The sequence below is a fragment of the Podarcis vaucheri genome, assembly GCF_965113315.1.
Source record: "Podarcis vaucheri genome assembly, chromosome: 10".
In the NCBI taxonomy this organism is placed as follows: Eukaryota; Metazoa; Chordata; class Lepidosauria; order Squamata; family Lacertidae; genus Podarcis; species Podarcis vaucheri.
Window position 1 is genome coordinate 19,817,522 of NC_138748.1, and position 23,951 is coordinate 19,841,472.

At 42.5% G+C, this 23,951-nt stretch overlaps 2 protein-coding genes and 2 long non-coding RNA genes across 11 annotated transcripts in view; 2 read left to right on the forward strand and 2 right to left on the reverse strand.

The window, feature by feature from the left end:
* The window catches only part of ASZ1 (ankyrin repeat, SAM and basic leucine zipper domain containing 1), a 37,327-nt gene extending 32,617 nt beyond the window's left edge, over positions 1-4,710 (forward strand). Inside the window, exons 12-13 of one of the 2 annotated variants that reach the window (XM_082239755.1) lie at positions 1,659-1,772; positions 4,421-4,559. In XM_082239755.1, the coding sequence (XP_082095881.1) occupies positions 1,659-1,734 (76 nt within the window). In that variant the 3' untranslated portion in view covers positions 1,735-1,772; positions 4,421-4,559. Of the gene's footprint in view, positions 1-1,658; positions 1,773-4,420 lie in introns of both variants that reach the window. The other variant, XM_082239754.1, reaches the window with a different exon arrangement.
* On the reverse strand, positions 2,914-4,413 carry LOC309541763. The gene is made up of 2 exons (XR_014223904.1): positions 3,872-4,413; positions 2,914-3,086 (listed from the first exon to the last, which is right to left on the reverse strand). It is a non-coding gene; the product is annotated as an uncharacterized lncRNA (long non-coding RNA).
* A 474-nt stretch (positions 4,711-5,184) lies between the features above and the next one.
* On the forward strand, positions 5,185-18,990 carry LOC309541730. Of its 4 annotated transcripts, XR_014223839.1 has the most exons (4): positions 5,185-6,700; positions 9,791-9,863; positions 16,072-16,184; positions 18,632-18,990. It is a non-coding gene; the product is annotated as an uncharacterized lncRNA (long non-coding RNA). The 4 variants fall into 4 exon arrangements; XR_014223840.1 differs by lacking the exon at positions 16,072-16,184; XR_014223842.1 differs by lacking the exons at positions 5,185-6,700; positions 9,791-9,863 and adding an exon at positions 11,376-11,585.
* ST7 (suppression of tumorigenicity 7) overlaps positions 10,979-23,951 on the reverse strand; it is a 92,670-nt gene continuing 79,697 nt past the window's right edge. For 3 of the 4 annotated variants that reach the window (XM_082239728.1, XM_082239731.1, XM_082239730.1), the window contains exons 10-15: positions 21,445-21,517; positions 19,873-19,975; positions 16,303-16,453; positions 14,985-15,077; positions 14,397-14,536; positions 10,979-11,266 (exon numbers count right to left, since the gene is read on the reverse strand). In XM_082239728.1, the coding sequence (XP_082095854.1) occupies positions 11,171-11,266; positions 14,397-14,536; positions 14,985-15,077; positions 16,303-16,453; positions 19,873-19,975; positions 21,445-21,517 (656 nt within the window). In that variant the 3' untranslated portion in view covers positions 10,979-11,170. The remainder of the gene's footprint in view (positions 11,267-14,396; positions 14,537-14,984; positions 15,078-16,302; positions 16,454-19,872; positions 19,976-21,444; positions 21,518-23,951) is intronic. The other variant, XM_082239729.1, reaches the window with a different exon arrangement.

Genomic DNA, 23,951 nt, shown 5'->3' on the forward strand with positions numbered 1-23,951 from the left:
CAGTATATGTGACCAAAATGGGTCTATAATATATTGAAGGTCCACTTTAGATTTAAACCTGACATAATTATAGTCCTCTTTAAACAAGCCCTTTTCTGTTTAAAGCAATGAAACACAGTTAGAGAAGCAACTTTCTCTTTTTACGTTTGGTGTTGGAGGTATCCCGCAGTGGGTCAATGCCCCTTCATCTAGCCCTTAATACGAAGTTCTAATACTTAACTCCAAGAGTTGCAGCGCTCGTGGGAGCAGCACACTTACTGTACTTGGCTCATCCTAGTTAAAGAGCTTCACCTACTGCTTGACTTCCATTCTCACTTTAAATTATTCCTTAGAGGAGCCAGCACGCTAAACCAACCCATATAACAACTTTCCCTTACTGGAATCAGCATAGTCCTGTGAACAGCTGAGGACTATAACACTGAGACTCATATCCCTAAAGATAGGGTTCCTGGTGGCCATCAAATCAGCCAGAAGGGTATTGGAATTCACCTTTCCCAGCTATGCAATTGAACCCTTCTTTTATCTCCTAGATCAGGCATCCCCAACCTGCGGCCCTCTAGATGTTTTGGCCTACAACTCCCATGATCCCTAGCTAACAGGAGCAGTGGTCTGGGATGGTGGGAATTGTAGTCCAAAACATCTGGAGGGGCGAAGGTTGGGGATGCCTGTCCTAGATAAAGGCCCTATTTCATAGGTTACAGGAGTTAAGCTCCTGTTCCAAGTCTTCCCATCCCTCTGAGCAGGCTGGACTTGTATAGAGGGCGTATTAAACGTATTGTTTGTTTCAGACACTGCAACCTTACATATTTTCACCCCAAATCCCCAAGAGAAAAGAGTTGCCCATACATAACACCTGCCAACACTGCTACATATCATAGCTCACTTCTCCAGAGCAACAGGGACATCCACAGCTCTTTCCGCAATCACCTGTCAGAGGTATGTCAGCCCACCACAGTGGTTCACAGCTAGTACATTTAGTGAGCAATACAAAATATTGTAGACTGCATCATGGCAGACTTTGGGAGGAGAGTGCTCCAGCATGTTCTCCCAACTTCCTAAATCAGCTGCTTCCCCCTTAGAATGCAGCTAGGAATCAACCAAATGTTTAATATCTCCTATGACAAACATAGAATGGAGCATTGGCTACTCACCAAGATGGTTCTTTCTGGTTTGACATATGGAAGTATCCAAGATTAGTCTATGTTCTCAGTGGCTGATATAAACAAAACATGACACTGGTATTGGGCCTAACCTGGCACTATTTTTAACACATTCATAGGGCCAGCATTGATTTACCCTTTGCAGTTTGCAGCATTAGACTTCTTTTGAGGGTCACTTGATTCCTTGTCTTCCTGAGCCAGTGCAAATATATTAATCCATACGAAGTCATTGCTGGAATACCTCTGTACACATCAGAGAACTCTTGTAGAGCACAACCAATTTTCCATTCCATATTTATTCAAATAATTGTTGATTTACTGTTTTGCCATTATAACAGACAGATGGTATTAAGATATGTTCGCAATGATACCAGTAAACGCCCCCCCCCCCCGAAAACCAACTAACAAAAAACATGCTTTGTGTAGCTGATCAGAAAAATGCTGCTCTAGTTGCGTATAAACTACATTTCAGATAAGTAATGTTATATTTCTTGTTAGTTGGTTCTTGAATGGAGTCCACCTCAGAAGCTTGCTAATGTTTGTGGGAAGCTTGTTTCCAGTGCTGAGGATCTGACTGGAGAAGCTACCAAACTGAAAAGCCTCATGGAAAAGGTATGCATGTTGTAAGACACATAATGCATTCAAAACCATTACCCAAATATGGGCAACTTTTCTAGTACATGTTGATTCACGCAGTGTGATAAACCATAAGATTGCCATTGAATAGTATATTTGAATTGTAGATCAAATGTTTGTCAGTCCCAATCATCAATATAGGAGGGGGGGGAATAGTGGAAAGGGATAGAAATGAGGGTCATTATTACCGTATTTTTCGCTCTATAAGATGCACCAGACCATAAGACGCACCTAGTTTTTGGAGGAAGAAAACAAGAAAAAAAAATATTCTGAATCTCAGAAGCCAGAACAGCAAGAGGGATAGCTGTGCAGTGAAAGCAGCAATCCCTCTTGCTGTTCTGGCTTCTGGGATAGCTGTGCAGCCTGCATTCACTCCATAAGACGCACACACATTTCCCCTTACTTTTTAGGAGGGGAAAAGTGAGTCCTATAGAGCAAAAAATACGGTAAATATAATCGGCTTATTTTGAAATCTTGAAGTTTCACAAACCTGTGCTCTGAATTGCTGGAGGGCTGCTCATAGCAAAAGTCCATTATCGTATAGTTCCCGTTGTGCACCTTGAATTGATAATTTGGTTTATATTTTATAGGTCCCTTAAAGCACAAATTGTTAATTACATGAGGGTTTAATCAGCAAAATTTTAATGCTGTTTGGAGGGGGGGGGACTTTTGAAAGCTTTCTCTTTCGGTTTTAGTTCATCAAGGTTTGTCCTGCTATTGGTTGTGACAAATTGTCTATTAGTGTTTAAACTCAAATTTCCAACAAGCCAAAACATGATTCTTGAAGCAAGTTGGTGTGTAGGTGGGTAGAAGTGGAAGCATGTGGAAGTTGGAAGCTAAGTGCATCTTTTTACCCCTCCATCCTGCCAGGTTGTTTTGGTTTTTCATTTGAGAATTGAGACTGAGAAAGTTGTTCCTATGGCTCCAGTATCTGCAGAGCAAACTTAAAACTATCTAAAGAGCAGATGGAACTGCATTAGCATGATAGTAGTTTAGATGGCACGAGTGGACAAATCCCACAAGAAGGGAAGAAATAGTTTGGTTACTGAATGGTTCTTTTTGCCTGGACTCTGCATTTTGTGTATTGTATGTTTGCTTATTCTCTCTTGGTTGTTTGTAATTATTTAATTTGCTGTAATTATCGGGGGTGATTTTGTTTTATTGTTTTGTTATCATGTAGCAACATGTGAAAATGGTTTGTGAAGTTTTGTTAATTTGTTTTTAGTTGTACTTTGAATTGTTACATAATGGCAAGGCTGTAATTTTGCCATTACTATGGGTTGTAAATTTCTGAGTACAGTGGTGCCTCGCAAGACGAAATTAATTCGTTCCGCAAGTCTCTTCATCTTGCGAGTTTTTCGTCTTGCGATGCATGGTTTCCCATAGGAATGCATTGAAAATCAATTAATGCGTTCCTAGGGAAACCGCCTTCAGACCAGGTTCTGGGACACTCTGTCCCCGGACCTCTTCTGAAGGCTGGGGGGGGGGGCGACAAGGGCTTTTCTTCCCACCCCCAGCATTTTAAAAAACCCCGGGACAGCGGAGGACTTCTCCGCTGTCCGGGCGATCTTAAAATGCTGGCGGGCGGCATTTTAAAATCGCCCCGGGACAGCGGAGGACTTCTCCGCTGTCCGGGGCGATTTAAAAGCCCCTGGGAAGGCAGGCAGGGGGGACAAAGACTTTCGCCCCCCGCCCGCCTTCAGAAGGTGTTCCCGCCCTGCCGCCCGGCTTCGGAGCAGCGTTCCAAAGCCGGGCGGCGGGGGCAGGTGTTCCCGCCCCGCCGCCTGGCTTCGGGGGCAGGTGTTGCCGCCCTGCCGCCCGGCTTCGGAGCAGCGTTCCGAAGCCCGGCGGCAGCGGGAGGAGGCATTCCCGCCCCGCCGCCAGGCTTCGGAGGAGGTCCGAGGACAGTGGGGAAGACGCGCTGCGCTTCCCCGCTGTCCCGGATATTTCCCTATGGGCTGTCGTCTTGCGAAGCAAGCCCATAGGGAAATTCGTCTTGCGAAGCGCCTCCAAAACGGAAAACCCTTTCGTCTAGCGGGTTTTCCGTCTTGCGAGGCGTTCGTCTTGCGAGGTACCACTGTACAGCAGAGCTTTCCAAACTTTTCATGTTGGTGACACACTTTTTAGACGTGCATCATTTCACAGCACAGTTTTACTAGCAAATTGGAGGTTAAACTAACCCTTCCAGCCCTGGGAGCAGCGTGGGGAGTGTTCATGCGACACACCTACACACTGCAACTGACATACTAATGTGTCATGACACAGTTTGGAAAGCTCTGGAGTACAGTAATGTAGGAATACAATATTCAAATAAAAAATGAATTGGTTGTAACCACAATTCTGGGTCCAAACAACATAGCAAACTGGGGCAAGCGAGACCCAAGAGTAAAAGTCAAGAGTAATCTTCTGGCTGCTCAAGGGAGGGGAACACCCAAACCCAAGGCTCACTGCATTTTGGGTTTGTTGCAGTAAGTTATTGTTTAGATTTGAGAGCAGCCTCTGCATATATATGCATTGCTATTGTTTAAACCACATTCTTAGAAATATAAATTTCTAAATTTATAGTGTACTGTGGTGTAGACATCTAACATTCTCTTTTCACCCAACTCCATGTATTTTATCAGCTGCATGACGGACAGAAAGATGAGCCTTGCCGAATACAACCTGGGGTGGAAAAACGCTGGTGGAAGAAGCCTTCTGTTAAAATAGTAGCAGTAACGTTGGTTGGGTCTGGTTGTGCCATCTTTATCATGAAGTTAACTTTAAGGAAGAGCTGAGCTGGGAGTCATACATAAAACAACTTTTAAATATATTTTCCAACATCTTGAAGTACAGCTAAATCTGTTATTTGTATTAACTTTCATGGTTTCAGGAGTGTCAGTTTTATAATAGTAAAAGCATTGTAATTTCCATATATTTGCTTCATTGTTTTGTTTTGTTTTTAATTATAGAATCTCTTCTCCTTGGCTCCATTTCTGTCTCCTTTTCAGATACCAATCAGGAAACTATGCTCTTCTTTATTGCCAGTTTATAGCATGTTCTCCTTCACAGGACAGCCAGAGATGTGCAGCAAGGGCTTCCCTTAACAGGGATAGATAACCTGCTGGCTGCAAGCAACTGATATTTCTCCTCCTATTTTGTGAATGATGAGAGAGACCGTTGTTGCTTTGGCCACCAGGCAGCCAGTTCAGTGAGGAGTTCTCAAAGGGGGGAGTTTCCCAACTGGTCCCCATATCATGGGTGCTGGCTGGCATTATAGGAGATCCTCCAAAGGAGGTTGCAGCTATGTTGGGTGGAGTTGCTGGAACTCCCATGCACAATTTCTCTGTTTTCTCTTGCTGAGGGACATTATAACAGACTCTGTTATTAATTATTTAATTTGCTGTGGCATAATGGCAAGGCTGTAATTTTGCCATTAGTATGGGTTATTAATTTCTGAGTACAGCAGAGCTTTCCAAACCTTTCATGTTGGTGACACACTTTTTAGATGTGCATAATTTCGCAGCACAGTAATTCAGTTTTACTAGCAAATGGACCGCCATGAGAAGAAGGCTATGTCTGTGGCGTGCTGAACTCTCCCTGAGTGTTGGCCAAAGTGGAACTGGAGAGACATGGTAGGCCGGAAGGTGGAAATGGTCTCTTCCTTCTCTGAAACACCTCAGTGACTGCCAAAAGTAAGGTGCTTCATGTGAGGGGCTCAAAGAGGCAGCCTTGCTACTCTGTCTCATGTCCATTCCTTTAGCAGGAGGCATGCAGAGTGGAGGACCAAAGGGTATTAGGGTCTATCACTATCTTTTTTAAAAATAGCCTATAGACCTATAAGCTGCTCCCAGGCAGTAGCTCAGGAACAGAAAAGCTACCCGGCTCTTCTCTACAAGGCAGAGCCCAAACCTGGAAGGTGCTTTCTCTCCAGAAAGGACACAATTCTCTCCCCCCTGCCCCCCGCTTGATTGGCTGTCTTCTTTCTGTTCCACTGTCTTGCTGACCAAGAACCAATTGGCTTCTGTCCTTTGTAAATTTAATTTATTTTTATGTCAAAAAAATCTTGGTTCTTATATGTGCCTATTTGGATTCAATTTATTTTTTGTAAAAGCATGGTTTTAATGAAAAAGTACTGCATATTCCTAAATTCCTGGGGGTTGGACTCGGTAATCCTCAGGTTCCCTTCCAACTCTTTGATATGATATTACATACACGCCCTACATCCTGATTCCTAAGTAGCATTTTTCCTCTATTGAAATACTTATTTGGACCTGAAGGTTTGTACTGGGTGCTAGATCAGAGAGACAGTGGAGATTCTGCTGGTAGCCCATCCACCTTGGTGCCGTCACAGAGAAGGCAGTTTGCATCATGGTATGGAAAACCTCAGAACATTCCTTCTTTGGGATGCCATTTCCCAAGCAGAAGCTGCCTTGATTGGACCTGCTTGGGATTTCCTGGTTGTCATGATAGTCATGGGGCTGGCTCAGAAGTCACAGAGCCCAACACACATATCAGGTCATACCTTAGATCTGCGTTTTTCAACTGGTTGATGGTTCAGTAGAAGGTTTTAGTGGAAAATAACCTGTTTTCTGTCATGGGCAGACCATGAGCAAGGTTTGAAATGCTGATGACAATGCCACCTGCAGCAACGTAGGACTCATTGAGCCCTTGGGACTTAGGGAATCTGATGAATTAATTAATGCTATGTGGGATCTTCTGACTGACGTGGCTGCTGCTTGTCTTGGAGCCCTGGTACTGCTGGGGAACAGTGAGATAAAGAAGGCTACCTGCACAGTTGCTCCTGAATACCCTCTCTGGAGCAGTGGACCTCAGCCCTGTGGTTCATGGAAGAGCTCCTACTGGCTAAAGTGGACCCAGTGACAACTGGAATGCGGTCTCGTACGGAATACAACAGAAAGCAGGTAAGAACACAGTATCATGCCTTTTGTCCTAAAACAGTTTTACAGGGTGATGAAGGAGCTAGTAGGATCATCTCCAAAAAGATATAGTATTGAGCCCTTGTGGCAAATGTGCATAGGGCAAAATCTCAGTTGGGCTTTACTTGAAACATCCAGCGATGTTAGCCTGGATGATGGGGAACCTCCAGCCGATGGCAAAATTTGACCCTGCACAGGTCACAATTTGTCCCTCGTCACCATCTGCCAACCCCCCAAGAAAACCACACCTTATACAATGCCAGGTGTGAGGCAGGTAGGGACACAGCTGGTTTGGCTGCATAACTTGAGTTTCCCACTGGGAATTGGATTCTGCAGCTGTCCCTGCAGAAACCAGGGGTGGTGGTGAGTTAAAGTTTGCTGGTTCAACTACACAACAGAGTTCCCCCACGGGGAGCTCCTATTGTGCAGCCATTTGATTGAGAGTGCAGCTTTGCCGGCCCTGTGCCCAGCCAACTGATGGTCAGGAATTTGAGAAATGCTGTGCAGTAACTGGCCAGAGGCAAGCATGAAATGTGAAAGTGGAGCCAAATACTGCCTTGCCTCATCTGATGGACTTTCATCTCCATCTCTCTGCTCTAGGACAGATGTGGACTGAAGCGCTCCCAAAAAGCTTTAGGGATTGGTTTTTGGTTTGATCCCCATAAAATGCTTTTAGTGTCAGAAACCCCTTCTTTCATCTCCACTTTATGAAGTTCCTGACATTCAATGCACGTAAGAAGGAATCCAAACTTATTCAAGCAACAGACTTGGGAAACAGCTGCCTTCATATGGGCAGCTAAAACCTTCCCTTTTTTGATCCTCTCATGTTTCTGCCATGTGCAAATGTACAAAATAAACAAGGTATGTTTTACATTTGTATTAGAGGCCATTTGGGAGAAAAGCTGGTTTAGCCTCAGGTATGAAAAACTTCCCAATGTATCTGTTACCCAGTCTCATGCCTGGTGTGATGTGCTTTTTTTACATAGCTATGGAGCTGCCTTGTTTCACTAAATTCAAGTATGCCAACATATTTTTTATGTGTAAGTAAAACAGTATGACAGATTTAGTTTAGGTTTAGCTTATGTATCTTTATAAACCTTGCTTTTCTATTTGAGAAGAAAGTGCCATAAAATAAAATGGCATTTAAAATTTACTAAATCTGCCTCAATTAAAGAAAAGAATGTGCTGCAGCTGTGCCAAGGGACTGGTATACAAAAAGAGGCCTGTGCCTTATCATGTACGTTTGTCACTTTGAGACAACCTTTGATGTTTGTTGCCTTCAAATAAACAAATGGAGTGGTTGGACAGTGTCAACCTTTCGGCTCTCTCTTGCAAATAACCCTAAACCACAGAGCCTAGGGCTTGCCAATCAGAAGATCGGCGGTTTGAATCCCCGCAACAGGGTGAGCTCCCGTTGTTCAGTCTCTGCTCCTGCCAACCTAGCAGTTCGAAGTACAAGTAGATAAATAGGTACCGCTCCAGCGGGAAGGTAAACTGCATTTCCGTGTGTTGCTCTGGTTTGCCAGAAGTGGCTTAGTCATGCTGGCCACATGACCCGGAAGCTGTACACCGGCTCCCTTGACCAGTAAAGCGAGATGAGCGCCGCAACCCCAGAGTCATCTGTGACTGGACTTAATGGTCAGGGGTACCTTTACCTTTTATCCAACTTCGTCCTCTTGCTGAAAGAAATATTTCACAGTGAATATCACATACATAATTATTAATTTCTCGCTGGAGCTGTCTTTAATTATAGGCATCTCGTTTGTGCTTTTTTTTTCTCCAAGGTGCTTGTTTTATTCCATATCATCTTCATTCACACTTTGGCCAATCCTTGTTTCCCTTACAGCTTTGCCCAAATCCCGCTTCCCCTCACAATTCACCAATACCACCCCTCCACTTACAGTTCACCAGTCTCCCCTTCATCCTCATCACCTACCCACCCCCCACTGATGTAGGAAGGAAAGAGGGAAAAAATATGCCATTTAAAATGTTGAGGCTGAAATTGTGGCAGGTGGAGGTGCAGAGCTACAGTGGTGCAGAGTGGTTGCTGGGAAGTTTCCAAGCCTGCCTGGCTGTTCTCTGCTGCTTGCCTGGGCTGCCCGGCTCTGTTCAGTCACCTGCCTGGGCCACCTACCTGGTCTGTTGTCATGCTGCACTGACAGCAATCTTACAAGTCCTGTTATATGCTAAGAAATGCTGAGATGGTAAAACGTACCCCTTCCCCAAAAGTGGTAGGCAGAATGCATTTCACTTTGGCAGATCTGAGACAACCAGCTCTTCATAGTAGTATGAAATCTGTTAAAGCAAGTCGGGCAGCTATCCGCAAACTCCTTGGGTATCTCGTACTGAGGCTAATTACTGTAAGTGCATTTTAATGAACCCTTTTCTTCTCAAGAAAGTGCATTATGTGCTTCAAGTAGTGTGTAGAGCAATGCCTTTCATGTTAATTACATTAAGGCATTTTGGATTTCTTTGTGGTTTATCTGGTCTGTGGATCAACCCTCAGCCACTTCCTGATGATAAACAAAAATCGCAACATTGGGGGCTTCTAGGGATGGAAGCTGTGCTCATTAAAGTAAACAAACCTGCCAGGAAAATCAAGTCCATCCCCTGTAGATTTTGGATCCTTGCAGTGCTTTGACAGACCTCATGTTCTCCTTTACCAGCATGGATATATCCTTAGATAAAGATTAGTGAGGACACGTAGCAGGGCCTTCTCAGCGATGCCTGAAAAGAGTTCCTCTGCTCATAATCTTTCAGATAGTTGTGACCTTATTTCAGCAACCATTTTGAGGTCACAGCCAGTGGATATTTAAATAACTGCACCTTTGCCCTGCACTTGGTGTTTCTTTTTTCCTTTTTAACGTGTTGCAAATTTGTAATATTTTGTCATCCACCCTGAAAGCCCTTTCAAGTTATGGGATGTGATATACATTTAAATAGAACAAATTTAACATCGGCTAACAGAGATGTGGAACAAGACTTTAAAGTCCAAATTATCTTTGAAAATGGTGGGTTGGATCCAGAAATCAACAGGACTGAAGTGCAACTAACAGTCTGAATCTATCCCCATAGGTACGGTGTAGCCTTATGCATGCCTACTCACAAGTTAACTCCATGGAGTTGAATGGTACTTGCTCCCAAATAAGTGAGTACAGAATTGCCACCTTAAAAAGGCAGACTAAACATTGACCCTTGATGCACATATTAATATTTTGTATGTGAGTATGCACATGAAACACCCAAAATATTTTAGAATTATGTTTGGTAAATGGTTAACTGATGTCCAGTTTTAACTTCATGTGTTTTTTTATTGTACAGTTTTGTTTTATTGCTGTAAACTGGTTAGATTTTTTTGAATGACAGAGCAGTATAAAAATGTCTTAAGAAACAAATTGATTAAATAAAAGGATACCCCCTTACCAGGTAGGACCCGCTTTTCTGTGTCTCCTCTCCTCCTGAGGTAGCATTTACATGATCCAGTTATGCCAACAGGGGCAGAATTACCCTCCTTAATGGAATGGCATAGTTGGGACTTACCTGGTCAGCCCCTGCCACAAGTTTAGGTTATTTAAATATCCCAGCAGCATGGGAGCAGCTCAGAAAAGCAGATAGGGCAATAAGTAAAGAGTTCTGATGTGAGAAATTTTTTACAAAGGCCTAACTCATTCATATTTCCAAAAACACTTTTGAATGTGGAGTTGAGATGGCAATTGCCAAGTGACTGATTGTCTATCCCAGGCTTGTTTCCCTTTCAGAAATAGTTGTCACTAAGGGCTGAGACGGATTAGTATTGTAGGTACGTGGGAGAGGAGTTGGACCCTCTCCACCCATGCCATTTTCCTCTCAATGCTACTACACCTGCTATATCCAAAAGTGGAATGAGACTATTTGACCCCCTCCCTGCCCCCCAGCTTGACTACCTCGTTACAGTTTTTACTAATATTTCCTGGACATTGCAATAGAAGAGAGTATTGCTGCCATTAGCTGTAATGCAGGTGTACAAATATTGATCCTTTGCCCTGCTTACAAATACCCGTAATTACTAGCAGCACAGGGGTCTAATGCACTGAATCAATATGGTTAATTAGCACTTCCTCATCGACGGAGCCTAATAGTGCTTTAAAATATTAAAAGGGGGGTTCCACTCAGGATTAAAATGGAAGCACATTGAGGAGCTTAGTGGTAGGAAATGTGAACAAAACAGTATTAAGACTATATTGCTGCAATACACAAAATTTATTTCCCCCCCAAAGTTTTCCCCCTCTTTTGTTTTCTGAAAGCAAAATAGAATAGAACCAAACATCAATGTATTTTGTACAACAACAAAAATAATAACAGACAACCCATGAAGAGCTGAAAACTGCTTCCCTTTTTTAAAAAATCATGCTTTCTGGTCAGCAACAGTAAGTTGGCACAGAAAATGTCATGGCAGTCATTTCGGACTATTTTCCTTCAGATCCTTGTCAGCTGATGCCAGAGACTGGAGGGCAGGATGCTTTCCACTTTTTCCATCACAAAGTTCAAGGGGGCAAAGAGAGTGCTAAGAAACTGCAAAGCAAAAAAGAGTGATCATTTGTTGAGGAGAAGATAAAGTAGTTTTCTTAATACACATCTTGCTTTTGCAAATAGTCGGTATACACATCAACTTTATATGTCTGTCCTTGTTCTAACCAGGTTTTTTGTTTGCTTTCTCATTGTTTCCCCAAGATTCTGTTTTTTCCTATTCTCATACCATCTGTCATGCTATGTTGTCTCACACTGATGGAATTCACTTCCCTCTCTTTCTGCCCCTTTACTCTTCTCATCCCGATCTCTACTTCTTGGAAAGCTACTTTACCGGGCATGCTTCATTGTGCATTTTAATTATGTGTGGGTATGTTTTTATATTTCAGTCATTCTTGCCTCTGTCTTGGTACTGGGAAAGTCACAGTAGTTGGTATCTGGTTTTTAACATTGTGATATATCAGTAAATCATGGTATTTATCTGTTGCTGTAGCACGATGTCTGAAATGTACCTCAGCCACTGCTTCCTTCTCACCTTAAGTGAGGAAGAAGCAGCCAAGATACATCGCCCAACCCCATACTTGCTTGTGCACGCAAGAGTGCTTGATCAGCTTTCTGCATGCCTCAGCATCAAGCCTCCTGCCCTGGCTTGTACAAGCCAGAGAGACCCTTAAACCACTCAGCTAATGGGTGGAAAGTAGGCTTGGGCGATGTATCAATGCATGGGCCAGAGCACAATAGCGGCTTCGCTTGGGGGTATATTGTAAGGTTACCTGATTTTCTTCAATGAATCCGGGGACGCTTTTCAACTTCAATGGATTTTGTATGGGGGCTGATTTGTAAATCCATCCCGGGGACATCTGGTAACCTTAATATATTGCATGTGAAACTGCCGCTGCTCCTGAGTCCCTCTACAACCAGCACCCAGCATGCTGACGGAGAAACAAGCTGCAACTGGGCATTGGTGGTAGAGAGATTTGGGAGCGGCAGCAGTTTCACTCCTAATATACTGCCATCATGGGATCATACAACTGGGACCAATAGTTTGTTCTTTCCTCAGCTGCCTGGGCAGGAAGCTCGTTTAAACTTCTCATGGGGTGCGCAGCTGCCGACCCCTTAGTGGAGAAGTCCTGGCCTCATGAGCTGGGGGTGTGGGTTCTGTTAGACGACTTCACTAAGGGGAAGGTAGCCTGCCTGACACACACCCCCAAGTGGCTGAGGCAGGCCCATATGCGCCTCTCATCTGCTGCCTTTGGAGGGTGGTGGGGTCAGGCAGGCTACCTCTTCCTTCCAGGAGAAAAAGGTAGCCCAGTGAATGAAGCCTGAGAGGGTGGGCTGCATCTTTTCTCCTGGGGTGGTTGGCCACTCCAGGCGTAAAGATGCAGTGTGCCTGCTCGGGCAAAAGCAAGCAGGAACCTTTGAGAAAGCCCACCCCTCTAGCAGCTCATATCCCCAATGCCCAGTGAGAGGAACAAGCTGCATCGGCCCCAGCAGGTGCTGGGGGTAAAACCATCTCAGTTTCCTCAGTGGGAGTGACAGCGATTTCAGCCCAGCTCATCGTGGGGCTGGGACCAATGCAGCTTTTTCCTCCCTCTGTTTCAACATCACAGTGTTGAAAAGCTGACATCCTCCAGACCTAGCGGGAAGTGTCCTGCCCCTCAGCTCTGCAAGCCAGAAGGGAGAGGGGATGGTGGAGCTGTTTGAGCAGGCTACCTCTTCCTCCTGGTTAGTTGCCCCAATAGTGACTGGTGGGAGGAAGAGCCTGCGCACCTGGTTAGTTGCCCCAATAGTGACTGGTGGGAGGAAGAGCCTGCGCACCTGGTTAGTTGCCCCAATAGTGACTGGTGGGAGGAAGAGCCTGCGCACCCGCTGCCTCTTAGCTGATCAGTCCTTCCATACACCTTCAGCTCCCTTGAGCCAGAGGCATGGGGTCTGTGTGTGGCTTCCTTAAACTGATCGGCTGAGGGGCACGCAGCCTCCTGCCCACCCCTCAGCAGAGCAGTTTAAGGGAGGCTCCCCATGTTGAGAGGTGGCAGGTGTGCAGCCTTTGCACAGGTGGAATTTTTGAGCTGCTGATACATTGCAGGGAGGAAGGTGTGATGTATCAGCAGCTCAAAAAGTCTGAAACCGGTATTGTGATCTGAACACCATACCGGTTTTAGTAAATTTTGTGATTTTATTGCCCAGTAACTCTTTATGATCAGAATCCAGTGAGTTAGCATGTTTAAGATATGGAATTCTAAGAATGTTTTGAACTGGCCCTTAATTCTATTGACAGGACTATTTACCAGGAGGGCTGTCAAAAATGTCTCATTACCCTTTATAACTAATTTTGTTTGAGAAGGCAAATGAGACCCATAAGAGCAGCAGCCATAAGTCATCATACTAATAGCTACAACTTACAATATCAGTTTAAGGGAAGACTGGCTGCTTGCATCATGTAAAGAAAAGTAATAGTTTGCTGCTGCCACACATGTCACATGAAATAGACATGACTGCCATAAATGTGGCTGTATTTTGGCATGCAATATGTAATGCAAATCTTCCTTCTAGTACATTGTAATAAAAAGAACTCTCACATATACTCCATAGCGTAGCTTTCCCTGAAAAGTATAGTTCAAACGGGTAGTTAAATCAAACAGGAACATATTCCATTTAGTCAGCAATTTGAACCACTGCTGGTTTGTATGGTGTTTGCTTGTTCTCAGCTCCGTGATAAAAGGAATGAAGCTTCCACTCCATTTTTCATAAAGTTGCCAACATGTAACCTAGAATGAATGTTGTGGTAACCATACTATAAGGATCTACCACAACTTTGTCCTGATCCATCATGCTGTTGGGTAGAGTCTTAATTGGCGACATTTTACTGGGGTCTCAACAACAAGGGCCAACTTGCTTAGGGACAAACTAAGAGTGCATGGTTTGCACTTTTATGATGCCCTAATAGCTTGGGTTGTAAAACATAATTTATTGCAAAAAAATAGACCATATTAAAGTCTGTTTTCCTGCACAACGTTTAAAATATATAGTTACAGCACCCTCAGAATCATAGCCCTTCAGACTGAATGTACAGCCAGAAACACAATTGTCACCAAATTTCATACAGTCCTATTTATCCAGTCAAACACATACACTTGATCCACCCAGAAAAGGGTCATGAGGAAATATTACTCACTGCTTTAGCGAAGACTCCCATGAGCTCTGGGAACTGATGTGTCAAAAGTGCCAGCATAGCTGTGAAGGAACATAATCCGGCAGTGAAGAGAATAAAGAAAGGAAGCTCTTTCTTGGGGTAAACTGAGACTTCATGAAATGCTGCACGGAAAATATTAGGAAAGAACAAACACAAAGGTAGGGTAAGCAAAATACATTATTTGAAACATTCTGGCTCTCAGTTCACCTAAGTATTCCTAGGGAGGTTCCTTTTTAAAAACTTTGTCACCTAAAATGTTCACCAAAAGAGCATGTTTGTTGAGCTTGACCTCTGTTGCTCTAACATACTCCTCTAGTTCCTCCTTTTCTTCTTTCTCTAGCTAAACCAAACATCCATCTTCATGTCAAAACTCTCATACAAGATTACGTATTATAATGGCTAGGAGCATTGTTTATTTTTCAATTATGTATAAATTTCCTTATGAATAACAACAGTGGGGTAAAGCATTTCCCAGCCTTGATAGTTTTTTTATGGGAAGGGCTCTTGGAGAAACAGCCTGTTTTTTAGTTACTTAGAAATTAAACAAGGGGAAAAAAGTTTCACTCTTACATGGAAGAAGTTCTCTGTCTGCTGTTTCTGTACAGATGGGGTAAGGGTAGAAAAGGTGCCCTTTTTCCAAAGGATAAGGGATCATTCTGAAAGCTATAAAGGAAAGGGAGGAACAGTCACAGTTTGAAGGTGACATAGCCATACATTGTAATCCACTTTAGATACAAGATCAATAAACTTTTCAGTTGCTAAAATAGTCACATAGGGCAATGGTTTCCAAACTTCCCACACACTCAAAAATTGCTGGTGGTCTTGGTGGACTGCTTAATGATTTTTATACCTGTTGTAGTAATTGTAATGCACTGTTCTAGGGACTATATGATTTTTTTTGTATTTCTTATATTTTATTGTATTGTATTAGTTTGTCTTCCATAGTATTCATCTTATTGTTATACAACAAGAGCAATAGAAATACAATTTAAACTCAATACGAATATTTACCGCAGACATGCCGTGGACCACCTGAATGAAGTTTGCAGACCACTTTGTGCTTTACAGACCACAGTTTGGGAACCTCTGATGTAGGCTCCCGCAATAATAAAACACAATCATGTAAACATCAAGTTAAGCTCCTTGTTATTTAAATTTGCAATACATATAATCCCTTCTCTCAATGAATCCTGATGTAAATAGTTTCCAGCCACTTAGCCAAATTATTGAATTCTCCATGCATCTACTATTACATTCCTATTCAAATAAATATAATACAAAAACAGTATGCCTATTTCAGAACCTCAATATCCCTGCAACTTTAGGAGGAATTGAGATGTAAATGAAAGCAGCCAAGCACTGCTTTGAAGGAATACAGAGGTGCTGTATCATCAATATTAACAGTGCAGTTTATACATCTCAGAAGGAAGCCCTATTGAGTTCAATGGGACTTACTCCCAAGTAAGTGTCTATAGCAGTGGTTCTCAAACTTGTTTCTCTAGGCCACACTTTTCAGAATAAAAACATGCAAAAAACAACTAGGATTGTTCTCAGTATCATTTGATGCTCTTGCTCTCATTTTGAAAAGATAATCTATTCATAGTAGGTAAATAAAAATAAAGATGTGATATGATACTACATTCCTCTTCTGCCACAGAACTCCTGTGCACATGCTTCCCTATGTATTTTGGCAAGCAGGATAACCTTATGTACATAATAGAGACTCAATGCACTGAAGCCCCCATTTCTGCAAGAAGGCGGCTAGATCAGGTACTAGCATGACTCAATATTCTGTAGCCTGCAAGGGCTTTGCATATCAAAAGCAAATGAGCTATTGCATCATTTGGCATTCACCTGCCAGATGCTTCTAAGAAAGTGAGTTACTTACTGCCTTCCCACGTACAATGTAAGAGATTTAGTGCCCCCTCGACCCTTTTCCAGTGCTGAAGGTGAAAGAAAGCATAAGCTATTGCTTCACTGTCGCCTCTCTTCAAAATATGTTCAGGAGGCAGTATCAAGCTTTTCATTTCTAGGAGATACTGCAACAGAAAGACAACACACAGTTGCAAAGGAACAAAGTCACTACCTGAAATTTTGCACTGGGCCAGGATGCACCTGCTTCCTGTGTGGTACTGTGTTTTTTAAACGTGATACAGTATTTAAAGGCCATGTTGTTTAAAGAATTAGTAACCCTTTTTGTAGTGGCTGCCAGACAAGTTTAGGTCAAAATTGGAAGACTGTTGCTAATTTGACAATGGAGACATAGTATGGCAAAAAACTGGAATGCTGCACTTGTAGGAAACTAAGCAACTGGAGGCTCTTAAAATACAGCAAATCATAACAGTTTTGAGGAAACATGGCACATTTTTTATTCAATGTATCAGAAACAACAAGATAGGGCACTGCAGTCAACTCATGGCAATCACTGGAGTCTCAGCCGAGCCAATGAACACAATGCCTACATTTGATCTCCATAATTACACATGATTCATTAACTCTGTGTGAATGTTACACAGAGAGAGAATGAAGGGAGAAAGGGGGTTGTTTGGAGTTAAAGACTCCAAATGTGACACCACCAACTGCACTTGATGATGCATTACTGAAGTATCCCACGTTCTTCAGCGTGCTAAGTATACTGAAGCATCCCTTGCCAACAGGAGAGAACTATTAAGTAAAAACTTACTCTTGTAAAGACAAATGCTAACTATGAAAACAGCAAAAAAATTCTCTAATTAGGGTAGCTCTAATAATGAAAGAGTGATATAGAGTTGGAAGGCTCACTACAAGTATCTTGACAGTGCAATTCCCTACCTGCCCCCCAGAAGTAAGCCTCAGAATTGAATGGAACTTCCTTCCAGGTAACCGTACAGGACTGGCACCTTCTGCACACTTACCTTGGAGTAAGACCACCGAATGTAGTGAGACTTGCTTCACCCACCTCTAAAGGACCACCGTAAGTACAGTGGTACCTCGAGTTACAAACTCCACTAACCCAGAAGTAGTACCTTGAGTTGAGAACTTTGCCCCAGGATGAGAACTGAAATTGCACGCTGGTGGCAGCGGGAGGCCCCATTAGCAAAAGTGTGCCTCAGGTTATGAACGGTTTTGGGATAAGAACGGACTTCCGGAATGAATTAAGTTTGTAACTCGAGGTACTACTGTAATACAATTCATACACATCAATTTCTACCAAGTTGCTTCTTCAGGATCATGCTATTCTGAATATCAATTCTGCCAATTTCTAGTAATCCATTTAAGTTTTGTAACATCTTAAGGAAAAATCCTAATTTATAGTGGTCTTTGAAGTTTGTATTTGTAGTTCTGCATCAAGCACTTTTATTGTTTTACTGTGATGGACAAGCCATCCTGGAACCAATTCTGGGGAAGGGCAGGATATAAATAGAGAAAGAGAGAGACAGACATGAATTGCTTACATTTCAGAATCCCAAACAAAATTGACTATACCATAAATTATAGATATAACTGATTATGGTTCTAATTGTTAATTTATGCTGCTGTAATAGGAATAGTATTTAAAATTCACATTTAAATGGCTATTCACTATCTGGGAGGTTTAATAATTTAGGATACTGCTTCACTGCCTATAGTTAGGGCAAGCCTAAAACTATTCAAGAGATATACTAATCTTTTTGTATGAGCATAGTGCTCATGCTGGGTGTGTCCAAGGCCAGGCGTGTGCACTCATTGCAGATGTTGTCAGAATAGCCTAGGGAGCCTATATTGATGAACATGTTGCGTGTACATGATTAAAACTATCACACATAACAAGGAATGCCTTGGGAACACAGGCTAGGGTCATGCACTCATTAACTCATGCTCCACAGAAACTAAATGCACAGGGAAAATCCACTGAAAGAATATTGCTCTGATTAAAAACTGGAGCCTTTCAGTCATATGCCAGAATTTGCCATTTTGTTTGAAGAAAGAAGTTGCAAGACATTTGAATAAAAATATGAGATAAGAGCAGATTACCCTTATTTCTCCTCTTCCACCCACCAACCCATGATAGAAGTTTCAGAAAGCAAATCAAGCAGCAATTTCTTGAAATCTTGATTAAATACTATTCATGCAAACAACAACAAACACAGCTACATTCTTCCAAGTGGGAAGAGGGTGATGTTATCTCTGTATAAAAAAAGGTTGAAAGAATAAACCAATTAAGCTGCATTTTGACTACATTGATTTTTTAATTGCAGGAGCACCTCAAGCTTAGTGGAAAACCAATTACTTAAACAAGGAGGACAGCAGAGGCTGATTCCTGAGTTATGGAGACCACATGGATTTACTCTTCAGAAGCAACTTTATCTCGGCCAGTTCTACAACTGGCAGAGCAATCTTACACATGTCTATTCAGAAGTAAGACATCTTTAGTTCAGTGGGACTAACCCTCATGGAAGGATTGCAGCCTTAGCTACTGTTATAAAGAATTAAACAGACTTTTCTATTAGCTATGCATGCCAAAGTCCAATGTTGAAAATACATTGCTGCAGTTCAAATGAGATGCTAAAATGTAACCTCAGCATAGGTTCTTCAAAAATAAACCCTCCGCCCCCTTTTCTTATTTGTGGGGCAATATTTTCCTAGATATGTTGAAGCACAAGTCTTAAGCACTTGATGTAAAATCCTGCATTCCCTACTGAAACACAAAATGGTACCTCACTTCCAGGTGTGTCTTCCAGACACTTCTTTTGGAGTGTCTTCTACGCCTTTAGCCATTTTCACAAGTGATGGGGTAAATTTCCTTTAGCATTTTGCACATTTACATCAGCTAGAATCAAGCTCCCAAGTTGAATACTTCCCTTCCGCTTTTTCTTCTATGTTGTCAAGTCAGAATTTCAGACTGAGCATAGCTCTCAGCTTTGCTTGTGCAATTGTCCTTAACACTATATTCTTAGCACACCTGTTTTTTGTGTGCCGCCTTAGCCATTTTAAAACTGGGCTGCAGATATACAATGTAGAACAGCTCTGCAGTTCCTCACCTGTAGCATTACATGCTGCAGATAGTAGATTTCACATTTGCCTCTCACTACTTAATCTGGAGAAAGAAATTAAGCAGACTGTGGCAGCTTGGTTAGACCAATATGCTGATCTGCTCTTTTCCAAGAAATAGAGAATCCCACTTGCAGTCTCAAATGGCTAAAGGCGTAGAAGACACTCCAAAAGAAGGTCTTCAAAGAGCAAGAGTATGAAACACACTGGAGAACTATTTATACAAGATCAAAAAAGGAGAAATCCTGAGGTTTAAAAAGAGGTTGATTTCAAGGTTTCGACAACTGTACTTGTTGCAGCAGTGACAAAGGCAGAAGACTGTACACCTTGCCCATAAAACTGGCTGCCCTGTTGCACTATATTAAATCCCCAACCCTTCCTTGTTCACCTCCCATTCAAGTTTATTTTGACTTTTGTTTCAAACAGCCGCAGTAACTCATAAACTCACTTTTGGCACATGTGGATTAAATTCTACTGCTCTGTGAATAGCTTCTACTGCATTCATCTCTGCCGTACTTAGCCCTCGTCTTGAAGCTGCCTCTGGAGAAAATCTGCACGGAACAAAGAAAACAGGAAGCATGGAGGTCAACTTCAGCACAAGGAAAAGCATCAGAGGAGCATCAATGTAGCAGGGGCCTTAGCGCTCTCCAATGGAAAAAGCTGAGCAACCAAATGACACAGAGGCTACTGACTAAAAATCCCAGCAGAAGTCGAAAGCACGTTTGCAACTTATCGCGGCAAATGTATAAGCAGTCCAATTTCTTTTCTCTCTGTCTGCTAATCTAAATTTGCTTCATGTGCTTGTTTTTAAAAGCAGGACCAAAACCCCTCAAGGGAGGGGTGAAAAAAGAAAAAAAAATGCCAGTAAATTGTTCCAAAGGGTTTTTTTCCCTTTTTAATTGAAAAATACATTTTGGGAAGGCTTTAGAGTTCTCGAAGCCACTGGGACAGCGACACTAGTAGGTAATCTACTTTCAGCTGTACCCATACCTAGTGGTGTGCCCATACTGTGGGCAAATATCATCTGCCCCAGTGAATGGAAGGCGGGGGGTGGGGAATACCCAGACCATGCAATCTCTTTCTCACCTCACACCCCATGGCTAACTCCATAGCTGAACTTGGCAGGCAGACACCACAGGGAAAGCTGTGACAAACCTAGCCCTGCCCTCCCAAGCTGGAGTCGCTGTGTAGGGAGGAAAGATGTTGCAGATGGTACTGGCGATCTACAGGACAAAAAAAAAGAACGAAAGGGAAAAAAATTACTTAGGTCTCAAAGTGCAAATACACTATAATCGCAAAGTCTCTGCAAAAAATAAAAAAAAGCAGGAAGGAAAGTGGTCTTTCCCATGCCGCTTCCTTCCCACCCTTTGGGCTGTGCTCTGAACCCGGGTAGCATGTGCATGACGTGACGCCTTCTGCTCGGGATTTGTGCGCTTCCACCTCTGAGCAGAATCTGGCTCTTAGGAGCTCATCCCGTAAGGTGCCAAGCACCCCCACGAACAGCTGAATCCCTGCATCTCTGACAAATATCTTTGATAGCAGCTGAAGAAGCAGAGTGTGAGTTGCTAAGCACCCTAAGAAAGACACTCCTAAGGAAGCTTTTATGTTGCAGACTGAGATAATCCACTATTTGCCTGCCAGAAATACTTATACATTCACAATTCTTGTCTCAAATAAATAATGTGCCCCGCACACAATTATTCTGCTGGTAAGGATAAATTACATTTATAAAATTGTGACATTTTGTATACAAGAAGATGGCCAAGAGAACACCAGCTGTTTTTTTAAAAAACAAACAAATGACAGCTGTAATATATAGGTAACCATTGTTGATGCTATCCATGCAGTATACAAATGTGATGTTCAAGTTGCCTCCATTATACAACATCAAATAAACATCACATTGCATGATAAAACATTTTCCTGCTAGTATGAATGGTCCTTCAGTAATGAAAAATGTTAAATGTCAGCCAAGTTTGCAGAGTAGAATTCTGGTGGACAGGTGTTTTTCTGGACTTACTTGTCAGAGACAGCTCTGGCTTTCAGCAGGGCAGCCGTGTAGCATATTGTGGCTGATTTTGGCAAACTTATATCTGTAGGGAAGAAAACGAAAATGGAAAAGCCTAAGTTTCTTTACGTTTAAAAAGCGCAACGGTGGTGGTAAAAGGGGAATCTATGAAGACATTTTCAATACGTTTTGTGAAATGTGGAAACCTATCTAGAACCACATTGAGGAAGGATTGGAACCAATGATCTCCTCTAAATTGGAATGCTTGGTAGAATAAAGTCAAAACTGTATCTCTTAGTGTTAATGATTTTAACCCTCTGACAAACATTTACCGCTTGGGAGATGCACCTCTCAGATCATCTCTGAGAGGGGGTCACAGCGTAGTGAGGAAGAGTTTTTAAACACAACTAATATGCAGTATTTTTAGGAAACAGGAACATGCAATACTGCAATAATGCCAACCAAGGAATAAACATCCAGGATTGTACCTGAACTTAACTAAGGCCAATACAGCTATGATGAACATGTTTGATATTCATTCATGTGTCTGTCACATTCATGTATGAAGTAGTGTCAAGGTCTACCTTATTTCATTTCGTAATTGCATCCTGGGAGACATCCCAAAGCAATTAACAATAAAAGTCAATTTAAAACAACGATAAAAACACAAAATGTATACTATTTTACTTAAAAGCATATAAACAATATATTAAAACATGTATGAAAAGAAGTTTTAAATAGCTAAAGGGGCATCTAAGTGAGGGAAATTGAACCTCCTTTTCTCTTCTACCCTCTTTGTGGTCCATCATCCCAGCAATGCCCTGAGGATTGGTAAGCCAGGCTGAAGCAACAGAATAAGCAGAGGTAACATGGGTAACAGTTCTGCTTCCTTCATGCAGGCATGTTAGAAGAAGGCACACACTCTTGCCCCTCTCGTGTTGACTGGGGGAAACACTTGAATAAACGAGCATGGCTGCCCCATTGCATCAACCTTGTTCTGTGTCTCAAGACTGCTTTCAGCTCAAATGCAAAGCCATGGAGAAAGAGAGCCAAGCTACACCACAAACTTGCAGCTATATTCTCCTTGCTCAGCTCTAATGGCCCTGGGAATTGGATTCTCATGAGGATACTGAGAAGTGCCAATCAAGAGATCCCTAGCTAGTCTCCTGGAGAAAGTATTCTCAAGGTTCCTTGGAGTTCAACAGGAGACAATTACTGTTAAGTGGGTTTAAGTCTGAAGTGTTCTGTTGTCCCCAGAGAGCCAAAAGGGAGAGATCTATTGACTGACCTTTTCTCAGGTTGACCAAAATAGAATATGCTTAGCCAAACAGAGACCATTAATGGTTGGAAGAATTAGTCTTTGAATCATACAAAGATTCATTTCACACATTACGCAGTTATGAATATATGCTTACTGCCACATGTAAACATGGTAGATTGCTTTGGCCAATTCCAGAATCCAGGACTTGGGTCTGTCTGTTTGTATGTATTTGACCAATGGATATCCTGCCCTTCTCAAACCCAGGGCAACTAACCAAGTAAAATGACTAACAGTATCAAGACCCTTAAAGCAATAGGGAAAACCTAGCTAAAAATCAGATATACAGAGAAAAGGAACAAAACATGGCAATAGCTAGAGAGAAACAAGCAGATGCCAAATTCAGTACTTGGGTCTCTAATACTAAACACAATACGTAAGTGTGGCAAGATTTCCACTCTCAGATAATTAGCAGAGATTAACAGTTACCACCAGCTCTCAACTTTAGAAGCATATGATCTGGTCAGGACTCCTGAGCCCCAATCCACCAGACTAGTGGTACTGGAAGTAGAGATGCTGGAAACTGATCCAGCTCCCAGCATTTTGAACAGGTCTGAGCCAGAGTACCATCACATTCAGATCCTTCAGCCAGGGACTCCTGAAATTAAGATTATGTACTCGTGGAACCTGCAGTCCCCAAGGAACCTCCACACCAGAGCTCAAATTCTATGTCAACCCTTCAGCACGGACAATGAGCCTAGAGGGGAAGATTAAGGAGATGTGAAGTGCTACTAAGCTGTAAGCCAGAGCCTTCCCTCTTTAAGGCTGTCCACTCCTTAGGGAAGTGGTCTGTGAGATCTTGCCCCGAAGACATGAAAGCCTTCTGTCTTCGTTGGAGAAGGTCTGGCTTCTTGTCGTGGCTAGGATAGGCCAGATACACATGGCGAACACATGCCACATTTTTACCTGTGCATGGCATGTACAGGTTATCACATCAAAACTCCCTGCAAGCATAAAACTAACACAGCAGGGTGAGAGAGAACCTTTTCACCCGATAAGCTAGTGTTCTACTTGCAGGTAGTTTTTACATGGATCCGTATTCCACTGGCTAATCCAGTATTTCCCAAACTTGGGTCTCCAGCTGTTTTTGGACTACAACTCCCATCATTCCTTGCTAGCAGGTCAGATGTGATGGGAACTGTAGTTCAAAAACAGCTGGAGAACCAAATTTGGGGAACATTGGGCTAGTCCACTTTGCTCA